The 12,117-nt window shown below is 48.3% G+C and overlaps 1 protein-coding gene across 1 annotated transcript; it reads left to right on the plus strand.

The window, feature by feature from the left end:
* Window positions 1-260: 260 nt before the first annotated feature.
* TTL (tubulin tyrosine ligase) lies at window positions 261-9,283 on the plus strand (the record flags this gene model as incomplete). Its single annotated transcript, XM_010077305.1, has 6 exons — window positions 261-339; window positions 2,823-3,058; window positions 5,714-5,849; window positions 5,944-6,213; window positions 7,170-7,313; window positions 8,864-9,283. Coding segments are annotated over 6 exons (983 nt in total), but the record flags the coding sequence as incomplete, so codon positions are not given.
* Window positions 9,284-12,117: the final 2,834 nt, after the last annotated feature.

Consider the following 12,117-nt stretch of genomic DNA (forward strand, 5'->3'; position numbering starts at 1 on the left):
GGGTGGTGTTCACAGTGTGAATTAGCAAATGATTATTTTTCCTTTGGAGAATGGAGAGATTCCAAACAGATCTGGGTAAATGCATAGTTTTTCATAACTAAAAAAAGAAGTGGTCGGAGCTTAGAGCCTGTTTAGCTTAGATGTAGGACAAGGAAACAGCCTCTTTACTCTTCCCTACTGCACAGGTCCTTTGCACCAAGCAGATATTTTTCTTTTGTTAATTGAGAAGTTTGTCTAACCTCTTTGTTTCCCCTTTTTAGGCCATGAACCTGGACTTGTGCAGCTGGTGAACTACTACAGGGGAGCAGACAAGCTGTGCCGCAAAGCATCTCTGGTGAAGTAAGAAATTCACTGAAATGTTACATGGGATCAACAGAAATTTTTCTTTAACAGTTGTTGAGTGTTGAACCTGTTTGGAGGGTATTTCGCAGAACAGCTGCCCTGGGAGTGTCCTAGTATGTGCCGTCTTCAGACCCCTGTGCTGGTCTCTAGAGCTAACTGTGTGCACAAAGGCCTCTTTGTAACTTCAGGGGAAATGCTGTTTCCGCTGAATTACATCTGCCTGAAACCATAGAGTGTATTGAATCAGATTAGAGCCAAATCAAAAGAAAAAAAAAACAAACCACATATCTGCTCTTTTTCCTTGTAGACATTTAATTAAAACCTCTCCTTTTATTCTGTTTCATACAGAGATGAGACACTAATATGCCTTTAGCTAATCAGATTTTTTTGGTCAAACAAATGCTTGGAGACATCTCCAGGAAGAGCTCTGGGAGTTATTTCTGCATGAGCAGCTGTGCTGGGGTCTCCTGGGGAAATGCAGATGAGCTTTCATTGTAGATAACCCTCATCCCTGTGCAAACTCTGTGGCCATTAGGGCATCTTCACATCAGAGCTCTTGCTCTCCTTCAAGCGTTTGATTCCACGTCTGTGCAGCCTCTTGCTGATGTAGTCCTGCAGACTGTGTGTGCTGATCCGAGGCCTCTCCTCTGCTGTGAAAAACCTGGTCTCAATGGCTTTCTTTACAGCGGGGGCGGTGTTTGTCAGGAATTAGCAGAGTATTTTTGAAACAAGCACTCACAGCACTCCCCAGCTGGATTTCTCTGTGGCCCGTGGTCTAGAGGCAGTGCTGAAAGTGCTGGCACACCTCTGTCTCTCCTGAAGCTTGGCTGACCTTTCTAACTGCGGCGTCAACTAGGCATCAAGCTACTTATGAACCCAGGGGGCTCCCGGAGTGTCACTGACTGCCATTTCAACAGAGATGCAAATGCACAGAGAGAGTCGGTGAGACGTGAGCTCTGCTTTGGGCTTTAAGCAAAGCACAGAGTGAGCATTCAGAGCGGCAGGCAGCTCCCTTCCCTCTGAAAGAAAATGGGCCTGGGCTCTTCTAACAGGAGTTTGCTGCCTGTCTCACAAGGAGTCAGTTAGTTATGCACTTCACTCACGTGAGAGAAGCAGCAATGTATTTATATCAAAAAGTAAATTAACAAAATTCAAAGGTTAATGCAACATGGATTTAACAGGATTTGATGGCGAGGTACACTTGATTATTTACTGCATAGAGGACAGAGTGAGACAAAACTGTCAGGGAGACCCTCCTGTTGAGTCATGCGGTTCAGAAAGGACCCCCTTGCTCTCTAAACTCCTTCTCAGGGAGGAGCCTAGGAGCAGCTGGATCCTATCCTAGTCCCAGACTTGGTCAGCAGTTTATGTCTAAAGGATTATATGTGCGCAATCAATCCTTTACATCACTTGGCTAAGATTTCATACTTCAGCATGCTGTTAGTAATTTACTGAGAATCTGTTGCGGCAAGGAACTCTCAAAACTCTTGGGGAGTAACCTGGAGAGGCGTCCCTACTCAAGGGGAGATCCTGGCATGCAGCCCGCTGCCGTGCAGGAGAGCTCCACAGGCTGTCCACTATTTATGGAGTAAGATGATTGACTTATAGTCATATTTACATACTGGCTGTATTTTGGTTAGTGTGTGTCCAGCGAGCCCTCCACTTTTAGAGCAAGATGGGCGAGACAGTCCTTGGCTGTTGTGTCGCTGTGTGTCTCCCCTGCCAACTTGGAGCTGGATGCAGCCGTTGCGACCAGACGCATCGATGATGGCCACCAGCGGTGGTTATCTCTTGAACAGGGCTGTGGGAGATAAAGGTGAGGTTGGAGGCAGGGAGCACACTGGCATCTCTAGACATTACCGGTAGAAGAGATGTGCCAGAGAGATCGGAGGCTGCGCGATGCAAGGGGGATCCCAGATATTGTGGGACTTGAAATGTGGAGCTGTGTCCTGGCTTTCAGTGGGTTGCCAGTGATCTTCATCCACACCCAACTGGGACACCTTGTCAGATTTCAGAGGGTATGGGATCAAAAGCTAAGCACCGGCACAGAGAACATGACTGCTCTGCAGTTTTTTTTGCCTGTTGTGGTCACAGCATCTTTCCTGCCCTGTTCTGTGTTAGCAAACATGCCGCCGCAGTTCCCTGGTGCAGAGACAATGCAAGGGGTACACCGTGAGCTCTGGTTACGTGGAAACTTCTCAACTGATTGCTTCACAATATCAATAGTATCTACAAAACGTTTCGTGAGAGTGTGCAGGTCTGGTTCAAAGAGCAGTGTTTGGCTGCATGTTGGGGTTGCCATGATATCTTTAGGGAGACCCTAATTTCAAGGAAGATATAATAATTTAGCACAGACTATCTGTAAGCTGCTATTCATCACCAAGCGAAAGAGCCTAGTTAATGATGAGTTTTACTTATTAATTGATGTCCATGCTGGTGGAGACACTCTGGAGATTAACAGCCTTTCTCTCTTCACCCAGGCTAATCAAGACAAGCCCTGACCTGTCGGAATCCTGCACGTGGTTCCCTGAGTCATATGTGATTTACCCAACAAACTTGAAGACCCCCATGGCTCCAGCAGCACAGAACGGAATTCGCCATCTCATAAACAACACAAGGACAGATGAGCGGGAAGTCTTCTTGGCAGCTTACAACAAGCGGCGGGAAGGCAAAGAAGGCAACGTCTGGATCGCCAAGTCTTCAGCTGGTGCCAAAGGTTCATTCTCCATCAGAACAAGCCTCCTTCTTGTTATTTCTTATTCTTTACTTGACGAGTAGAATCCCAGGGTTTGGCTGAGCCCAGCTGATATCTAGCCTGTCTGGGAAGGGCTTACCTACCAACTGCATGCCAGTCAAGCCAGCATAGGGCTCTCCTCGGTCTGCTTGGTGGCATGGGGCTCCTGACAAGCACTGTAACGTGCACACACTACCTAAGAAGACATGGCAGTGAAAGGATGTCCACTTTTCTACACATGCACCTCAAAATATGGGAGAGTTTGCTGCGGGGAGAAGGCAGGAGGGACCAGCAGGCAAGGGGAATGTGGAGAGCAGAAGATAACAGAGAGCAGAACAGGGTATGGGGAGGAGGGCCACAGGCAGGGCTTCTTCAAGGGCAAGCTCAGCCTGGTCTCATCTGGGCAGAAATACCGCTGCTGAACTCAGATGCCTGGTGCCAGTGGCCTGCCCACGGTCACACTGAGACTGGCTGAGCAGCCACGAGCTCAAGGTATTGAAATGACACTCGAGCCTCAGAGGGAGGTACCAGAGCAAGGACAAGCAACACAATGTCTGTATGTCCCCTTAATTTGAAGGAGGCTACAGATATCCAAGCAATAATGTGTCCTTCCTTGTTCCAGGGTCACTGCATCGCTCACTCTACAGAAATAATGAGCTGTTAGACAAGATAGCTGGACACGGCGATAGATGTTGTGCTTTGGTAACGATGTGCTGTCTGTCGGTTACAGCAGTATCACAGGCACGTTGTCAGAGTGGCTTTATGAAAACTTCCTTTGCCATGTGTGCAGACCCCAGGCGGCAGAGCCCAGCCCAAGGAAGGACCTGGCCTTTTCAAAGGGATTGAGCCCACGTGGATTACTCTTACTTGCAGAGTCATTTTTGATGCAGTCTTACAAAAATCACCAGGGGAATGCAAAAGCCAGTGGTGGTTGCAGGGAGGCCGCATGATAAAAGTCTTCCTTCACCGCTCTGCTCTGTTGGCTGTGTTACCGAGAAGCATCAGAAGAGGATGCTTATTTTAATCAGGGTGGAAGGGGAGATGAGTCCTTTTGTTATGGCAGGGAGGGAATGTGTTTCTGTGTGGTGCAACTGTCTGGCAGAGAATCAGTCTGGACAGTTGAAAAGGCTGTTGTTGTTGTTCGCTGCAGGATGGGGAGGTTTAAACTCTCCATGTAGTTAACTCAAGTGTGATCCTATATTTTCTGCATTAAAGCAGAGTAACCTTTTGTATTCATCAGTGTGCTGCAGACCTCAAGCTGGGAATTAAATTGGAAAACAGAGCCTCGTGTTAATCTTCTAGAGGGAAGTTTTAAATGTCTGGGGATTAGTTCTGTTGGAGAAGGCGGCTTGTCGACATTCATTGCCAAGGCAGATCCAGCTCAGGCACAGTCCCTGACTCGGGACAGATCTAGTGGAAGTTTGGTTGTTCATCAGTAAAAGGAAAATTAAAGGTTTAGGATGTCTTCACTTAAAAGTTGTGAGGTTTTTCAACTGTGGCTAGAGGTTTTGATGTTTTCTTCGAGAGAAGGGACAGCTGCCCCTCATAAGCTGCTTTGCTGCCTCACAGGGTTGCTGACTAGGTGCACAGTTAAGCTGACCTCACCCTTGATTCACGGTCTCTCCAGTGCAGAACGGGAGCCTGCTGCTCTTCCCACTGCAGGGGCTCTACTGGCTCAAAGAGACATTTCCCTCCTTCCTCCAGCGCACAGCCTGTGGTTGTACCAATGCGAGTTACTGCCTGGCTCTGCTGCGCTCAGGGAAATAAAAATTTGCAGGTATGCAAAGCATGGAGCAGTGAAAATACCTGCAGGGCTGTGTCAGAGGCGACCTGCAGAAGTCACAGCTAGGAGCATTTTCCATTGGAGGATCCTGTCAAATCCTGCCTGTGCCCCAAACCTGTGTTCTCTGTGCCCCACCCCATGCCCTCTTGAGGAGTGTTTGTTTCTTTTCACTCGGTATTTCCTCCAAAATCCAAAATTAAGACTAAGCCATCAGCTTTAATCCAAAAAGTTAACTTAAATGCCTGAAAACTGGACATAATGCCAGAGAAATGTTAGATAATTTTACCTGAGCTGGTTTACGTCTCATGTGGCACTGTGACATCCCTTTATCAAATCCCAGAAGGACTCTCTCTTCATTGCTTTGCAACAGTGGTTTCATATTTGGACTCCTGCAAGAAATGAACAGTGGCAGCTTCAGCCAAAATGTGGCAGTATTTAAGCAGAACATCTAACTTCTTTAATGAAGAGCTTCCACAGGAGGGAAAAACACAGACTAACATGGATGAACATTTTGAAATTTTTTTTTTTTTCCTAGTTCAGCAATTATTTTAATAGTAATTGAAATGAACTCAGTGAGCAGGGCAGCACTGCGCAAGTGTGCCTGTGTGGCAGCCAGGGAAGCCAGGCAGAGTGAGAAAGTCTGAGTCCAGGATAAAAAAACCCACAAACCTACCTCACCAAACTGAAATAAAGAAAAAAAAGAAAAATCTCATAAACAAACTGCGAAAACCCCTGTTCTTGCATGTCATGTGGCTTTTTGGGCAGATGAGCCATGGTCCACTTAGGCCCTGGAAAAGTTCCAGCAAAGGTAGGAGGACCCTTCAACTAATTTTGTCTTTGTCTTTCTGTGCCAGGGGAAGGGATCCTGATTTCTTCAGAGGCTGCAGAGCTCCTGGACTTCATTGATGAGCAGGGACAAGTGCACGTGATTCAGAAATACCTGGAGAAGCCTCTGCTTTTAGAGCCAGGGCATCGCAAGTTTGACATCAGGTAGCCTTTTCTGCTTTTGTAATAATACCAGTTTTCATTTTCCTGCTGTTTCATTTTAAGCCATTGAGACTAGAGTTTGTTCTCTCGCCCGCAGGAGCTGGGTTCTTGTGGATCATCAATATAATATCTACCTCTACAGAGAGGGTGTCCTGCGGACCTCTTCCGAACCATATAACAGTGCTAATTTCCAGGACAAAACCTGCCACTTGACCAATCACTGCATTCAGAAGGAGTATTCCAAAAACTACGGGCGGTATGAGGAAGGAAACGAAATGTTCTTTGAGGAGTTCAATCAGTATCTGATGGATGCCCTGAACACAACGCTTGAGAACAGTATCTTACTGCAAATCAAACACATAATAAGGTAGCCAGCTGCCTGTTGCAGAGGGGAACATGACCCTTCGGTGACAGGGAACGAGGATGGATGCAGCTGGGGAGGCAGACAGACCGACAAGGGAAGCATTTCAATTGCATAAATTTAAGATAAAGCCATAAACACCCCAATGTCATTGCTCAATGAGAAGGGACCTCTAGAGGTGCCGTTCTCTCATGGTATGTGTCAGTGGGTCTGCGTCTTGCCAGCTGTGGCTGGAGGATGGAGTGAGATCACTTGGTAAGGGAGAAGAGGGTAGGTCAAAAGACAGGGCTGAGAGAGGCTGAGGTTAAAAAAGGTCCAAGGTGGAAGAGGGGAAATGAAGCCTGCAGGATCTCACTGCTTCTCCCACCGTCAGCAAGCAGCGGTGTATCTCCTTGGCATGGGTTGTCTTAGTCCATGCAGAGCCAGCTACCTCCTGGGCACAGGAGGTGCCTGGAGACAGATCTTGGAGATCGCGGTGCCGCGGAGAATCCAGGTCTTGACAAAGCGATCCTTCATGGCAGAATTTACTTTGCAAGTTCCCTATTGCTGTTACTTGACATGATCTTTGTTATGACACGATCTTTGAGGGACTTGGAGGCAAATGAGCTCTCACTGGCAGTTCCTTGGGGACCTGGTGCGGCCCTTTGTTGCTCTGCCCTACTCCAGGCTCTAATCACACATCGTGTTTTTCAGCTTGCCTAGCTGAGGGTAGATGCTGCTCTCCAGCTCTTTGGGAGTTAAGTCAGGGGTGTCCCCACATGTGTGCTGATGGTTGCATGATCTTGCTTGCAGGGACCTGGTCACCGTGATGTGTGTTGGATATAGCTCATAATTTGGGGCAGTCCCAGGGCAGTGGGGGACCCCTCCACTTAACTGTGCTATACACATGCCTTCAGAGGCTGCAGTGCAACACACGTGTCTGCAGGGCTTTTAATCTTGGGTTTCTGTTTTTCCCTTCACAGAAGCTGCCTTATGTGTATAGAGCCTGCAATCAGCACGAAGCATCTTCACTACCAGAGCTTCCAGCTCTTTGGCTTTGACTTCATGGTGGATGAGGAGCTGAAGGTCTGGCTGATAGAAGTCAACGGGGCCCCAGCGTGTGCCCAGTGAGTAATTTGTTTCTGTAATACCCTTGGGATGTCACCAGTCACATGCCTCACCCAAAACATGGCTTGTGTCCCAGCTACAAGTGAAAAAGGTGGAAGAAAGGGAATGGCAGGGGAGCTTTCCAGGCTAACCCGTACCAGACACTCCTCCAGGTGCCAGTTAAGTTTGTTGCTCCTGTCTGTGATTGGTAACTCCCAGCTTCTTTCCCAAGTGAGGTGGGGCTCTAACCTCAGGTTTTGGATGCTTGGGTCTGAATATGACTTGGGTAATTTTTATTGACACTATTGAGTTGAAGTTATGTTGCAGAATTAATGCTTTGGGTGGTTTCCCAGTCTCTCCTGTGGAGACACTGGTGGCTGGTCTTTGCCTCAATACATGATGAACGAGTAGCATTAAAGGCAGCAGCTGGAAGTGAGGGACTAATTTGCAGGCAGCAGGACGCCAGAGCACACTATGGATGCTGCAGACATTGGATCAAAGCCTCCACCAGCCACAGGGTGGTTGGGACAGCCAAACAGCCGTGGCCATGAACATCTCTGCGTAGGCACAGCAGGAGGTGCTGCATTATGTGATTGAGATGGCTGTGGGAGACTAGAAATCTTTGCTAAATGGGCATCTGTATCGTGTCCAAGCCCAGCAAAACCGAACAGGCTGTATATCACTACATTAGATTTTGATTTGATTAGAGGTAGATTAGATTAGACGTAGATTAAATTAGATCATCACTAACAGTACACAAAAAAATACAGGACAAACCTACCAGACAGCCTATTCTGTAGCCTTTTCAGGTGCAGTACTGCCTCGCAGCTCCTTGTGTTGCTGTATGGGTAGAATTTGGCTGTTGCTGGGTGGATTTGGGTTGCAGCAGTGCCCTGTTTGCTTTGTGCCTGTGGCCATTTGGAAGCCATCAAAAGCAGCTGAGGTAGGTTTTTGGCTATTTGAGGCTTCTCCTCTTCAGGATTATTCAGATACGTAGCACCCATATCACACAATTCCCATTTAAAAGACAAAAATCAGTTACTGAAGGCAGTAACAGCTGAAAAAAGCATTTTAATGTCATGTAGCTCCAACTGCACAGGAGGAAAGATGATGTTAATCCTAGTAAAGACAGATTTGGTACTGAAAATGTCCCGGATGCCAGCGTGTTCAGGGAGGTTATGCACCAGAGCAGTCCCTCGGGCACATCCCCACATGAATGGGGTCTGGTGCGATAATCGCCACTCCCTGAGATGGAAGGAGGGTTACAGGGGGTGCTCGGCTGTTGTCTGCCTCCATGCATCTTGCGGTGACTCAAGTCTGTGGCCTGAGGGTGTGGAGATTCTGTTCAGGAGCCTGTTCTGACCGTAAATTTAGATAATGGGTTTTGTGGTCCCATCCAGGAATGGGAGCCACCCTCCTCCCGTGTGCCACCCTGGACCTACCTGTAATGGGAGCAGGATCTTGCAGATCTTGTAGATCCTGCTGGGAAAGTACGTGTCTATGTAAAAATTGTTCGGGGAGCCTGCTGGTTTGGTCCTGCCTGGACATCTGATTCTCTCTCATCTCTTAGGAAGCTGTATGCAGAGCTCTGCCAAGGAATTGTGGATGTAGCCATCTCTAGCGTTTTCCCCATCAGCGACAGCAGGCAGAAGACGAGCCAGTCATCATCAATCTTTATCAAGCTGTGATGACGACAGGAACGCCTCTGCTGTGCACAGGGAGAGACTGCACCCGTCGGGTCAGCACAGTTGGGTGGTTTATCTCAGTATTATGCCAAAAAGTGGTAAAGACAGCCTTCTTATTTTATGGAAAATCGTGGGGAAAAACAACAAAACAGGCATCCACACAGAGCTGTGATGAGCCAGAGCTGCTCAGGCCTGCATTCACCAAAATCCACTTTGGAAACAGCTTGTGTGACTTTGATATCTGAAACAAATCTCTCTGGGAGAACAACAAAAACAACCTACATTGAAACCCCAACAGGGATACTATAATGTATTAGCTCCTCCTTTTCTATAACATTGGGTTTTTAGGGGAATTAAGTGAAGAGAACAACAATCTTCTGGGACGCTGTGGCTGGGAAGTTGTCCTCCCGCTGTGTTTCCTCTTTCCTCACCTACTGCATCATTAGTGCCTTAGCTCAGCTCCAAATAGGTGACTCCTTTCCTTTGTTTCCTGCTCTGTTACGTAGAAAGGAGCAAGCTCTCTTGCATCGCAGGATGCCTAAAACTGGGAACACCTAGAATTCTGTTTCCTTAGGTCATTTTCCAAGTTGGTTGGCTGAACACCCAGGTAATGGCTGGCAAAAGGGTGCTGAACTGCAGGCGGTGAATTAACCCAAGCAAGGAAGGCAATTTTGTTTATTTATAGCTATCCCTTTTCCTAATGAGATTTGAGTCAGTGTCCATCCCAGTCTGATGCAGTTAGATTCCATTTAAAAGAGGCAGAGAGACCCCTTGGGGCTCACCAGCAGGCTGTAGGATTTCTAGCATCACTTTTGTGCAAATGGTGTTGCAAAGAGGAGAAACCTGATGTCAGTTTCTTCTCAGACACTGCAGTGAATAATTTTTTTCTTCTGCATTTGACAAATACTGCAATTTTCTGCCCTGAACACAGTCCAGTTTGTGGAAGTTACAAGCTTCTGGCTGTGTGCGTGCAATAGGAAGTGAATCAAGCAGTGGGATTTCTGCCTCCCTCAGAAGATCCTAGCGCTAGCATCTCTGCTTGTGACGGAGGTTTCAGAGGTCTCGGTGCCAGCAGACAATCCTGGCACCTTTCTGTAGGCAGGACTGAAGTGCCCCAGCCTCCTTGGAGTGATGTGTCTTGGTTGTGCTGTCATGGGACGGACATTCGTGGCTGACATGCTGTGAATCCACAAGAGGCACCATCTCACCCAGGGCGACTCGCATCCAGGAGGGAACAGAGCGCTCAGCAAAACCCCATGGAGGCATCGAGGAGAGGGCACCTCCCAATGAGCCACACCGGTGCCTCTGAAGTTGTCACCACCCTAAAGCGTGGCATGGATCCACATCTGCAGGGGGTGTGGAAGTGACAGGGAGCAGGAGCTGTGTGAAAACGGGGCTGCAGCTTTGCTCCCCTGCGCTGCAAGTGCTGGCAGGTAGCTTCGCTTCCAGCAAGACGCCGAGTGCTGTCTTTGGATTTAGGACTTGGGGGTGTTGAGAAGAGGGACCGTGAATGCGTCCGTTGGTGAGATGGGAAGCACTGGGTAATAAGCTGGGAGAAGGGAAGGACTGGTTGAGTTTTTTTAACCTTATCCTAGCACGTAGGTGTCAAAATTTCACTGCAGGCCAGGTAAAGTGTAGTAACTCCTTGCAGCCTCCAGGGCAGAGGAGAGCAGAGTGCGGAGTGAGAAGAGAAAGAAAATTTTTGTCATCATAATGAAATGAGAAGTGATAATTTTTCTGGGGATCCTTCTTTTCCCCTCAAAAGGGAAATTAAAAAAAAAAAAATGGATCACTCCCTTACTGCACAGTGAGATTCCTGCCGATGCAGTGGGATAATTCACCCCGGATTGCCTTGTGGCACATCAGCAGCTGGCTATTTTTGCTGCTTAGCTGAAAGTGGGGCTTCAATTTGATGGAAGAGCTATAACTCACAGGTAACGCAGCTATGCATACCCTGCCTTTTCAGCTGGCTGTGGGGGAGATGGTGATTCAGGGATGCTTTAATCATTGGCTTGTTTGCTGAATTTTTCAGAAATAAGCACCAGCCTCTGGAGGAAAACAGCAGGTATCGTGTGTATGTACCACCAGTGTTGCCCCAGGTAAAGCACAGGAGGTGAATGAGAAAGGACAGAGAGCACAGTGCCTAAGCTCTTGCCGAAAACGTGAGCTATGAGGTGGAGTAGAGGATGCACTGGGTATGGCTGAGGCCTGAGCATTGCAGCCGTGGGTGCACCTTGCAAGTGCTACTCACAAACCCTTGTGAGACTTTTGTTTGGGTTTTGTTTTGGTTTGTTTTTTTTTTTTTTTAGGAATACACAACAATAAATGTTTTCTAGCTTATTTCAGCTAAAAGGTCAATAGAAAAGGTCTTACTCTCTTTCCTGAGCTTTTGCAAAGGATGGTGCTGGGTTTCCAGAAGACACCTACCATACTGCAGAACGTCTCTAGTCTTAGTTGTATCCCTTCATGTCAGCCAGGAAGGATTTCAGGCCCAGGTGCTCTGGCTGCATTTTCCAACAGGGCCTGGTCCCGCTGGGCTCTGGGTTTCAGGTCAACTTCTACGTGGCTTGTCTCATACCAGGTTAGTTGTGACTACCATGCAACAGCTATTGTGCTTCTGCTGAAGTCTGGTGGCCGGCCACAGCCCCTGGCAAACGCCGGAGAAGTCTAAGAAAGGCTCAACAGCCAGTTCATCCAGGTGGCCCAGCTTCCCAGCCGTGCCATGACCAGCGCCCTTCAGGACTGCTTGCACGTCCCTGCTCCCGGCATTTCTTGTTCTCCATGTGCAGCTCTCCCCCAGGAGAGCAGTGCTGTGCCATTCATCGTCATGTCTCATTGACAGTGTCCGCTACAGCAGCCCTCAGAAACCCCTGGTGTTGGGAGGACAGTGGGGTACGTGCAGTGCTGCCGAGCTGAAAAGCCCCGTGGGCTCCAGTTCATGTCCTCAGCTGCTCTCACGTCAGCATGTGCGTGTGGGGCTGGCGGGTGCCTGAGCTCGTGGAACTCTGGCGACCCTATCCACATCTAAACCATCATTAAAACGTGCAAACCCTACAGCATCCTGTGTTTCCTGGGGGGCAGTGGGCCCCCCCAGAGCTCCCCTGGGAAACCTTCCTCTGGGTGCTTCTGGTGAGTGTTG

This window comes from Pterocles gutturalis, unplaced genomic scaffold (genome assembly GCF_000699245.1).
Source record: "Pterocles gutturalis isolate BGI_N339 unplaced genomic scaffold, ASM69924v1 scaffold35683, whole genome shotgun sequence".
In the NCBI taxonomy this organism is placed as follows: domain Eukaryota; kingdom Metazoa; phylum Chordata; class Aves; order Pterocliformes; family Pteroclidae; genus Pterocles; species Pterocles gutturalis.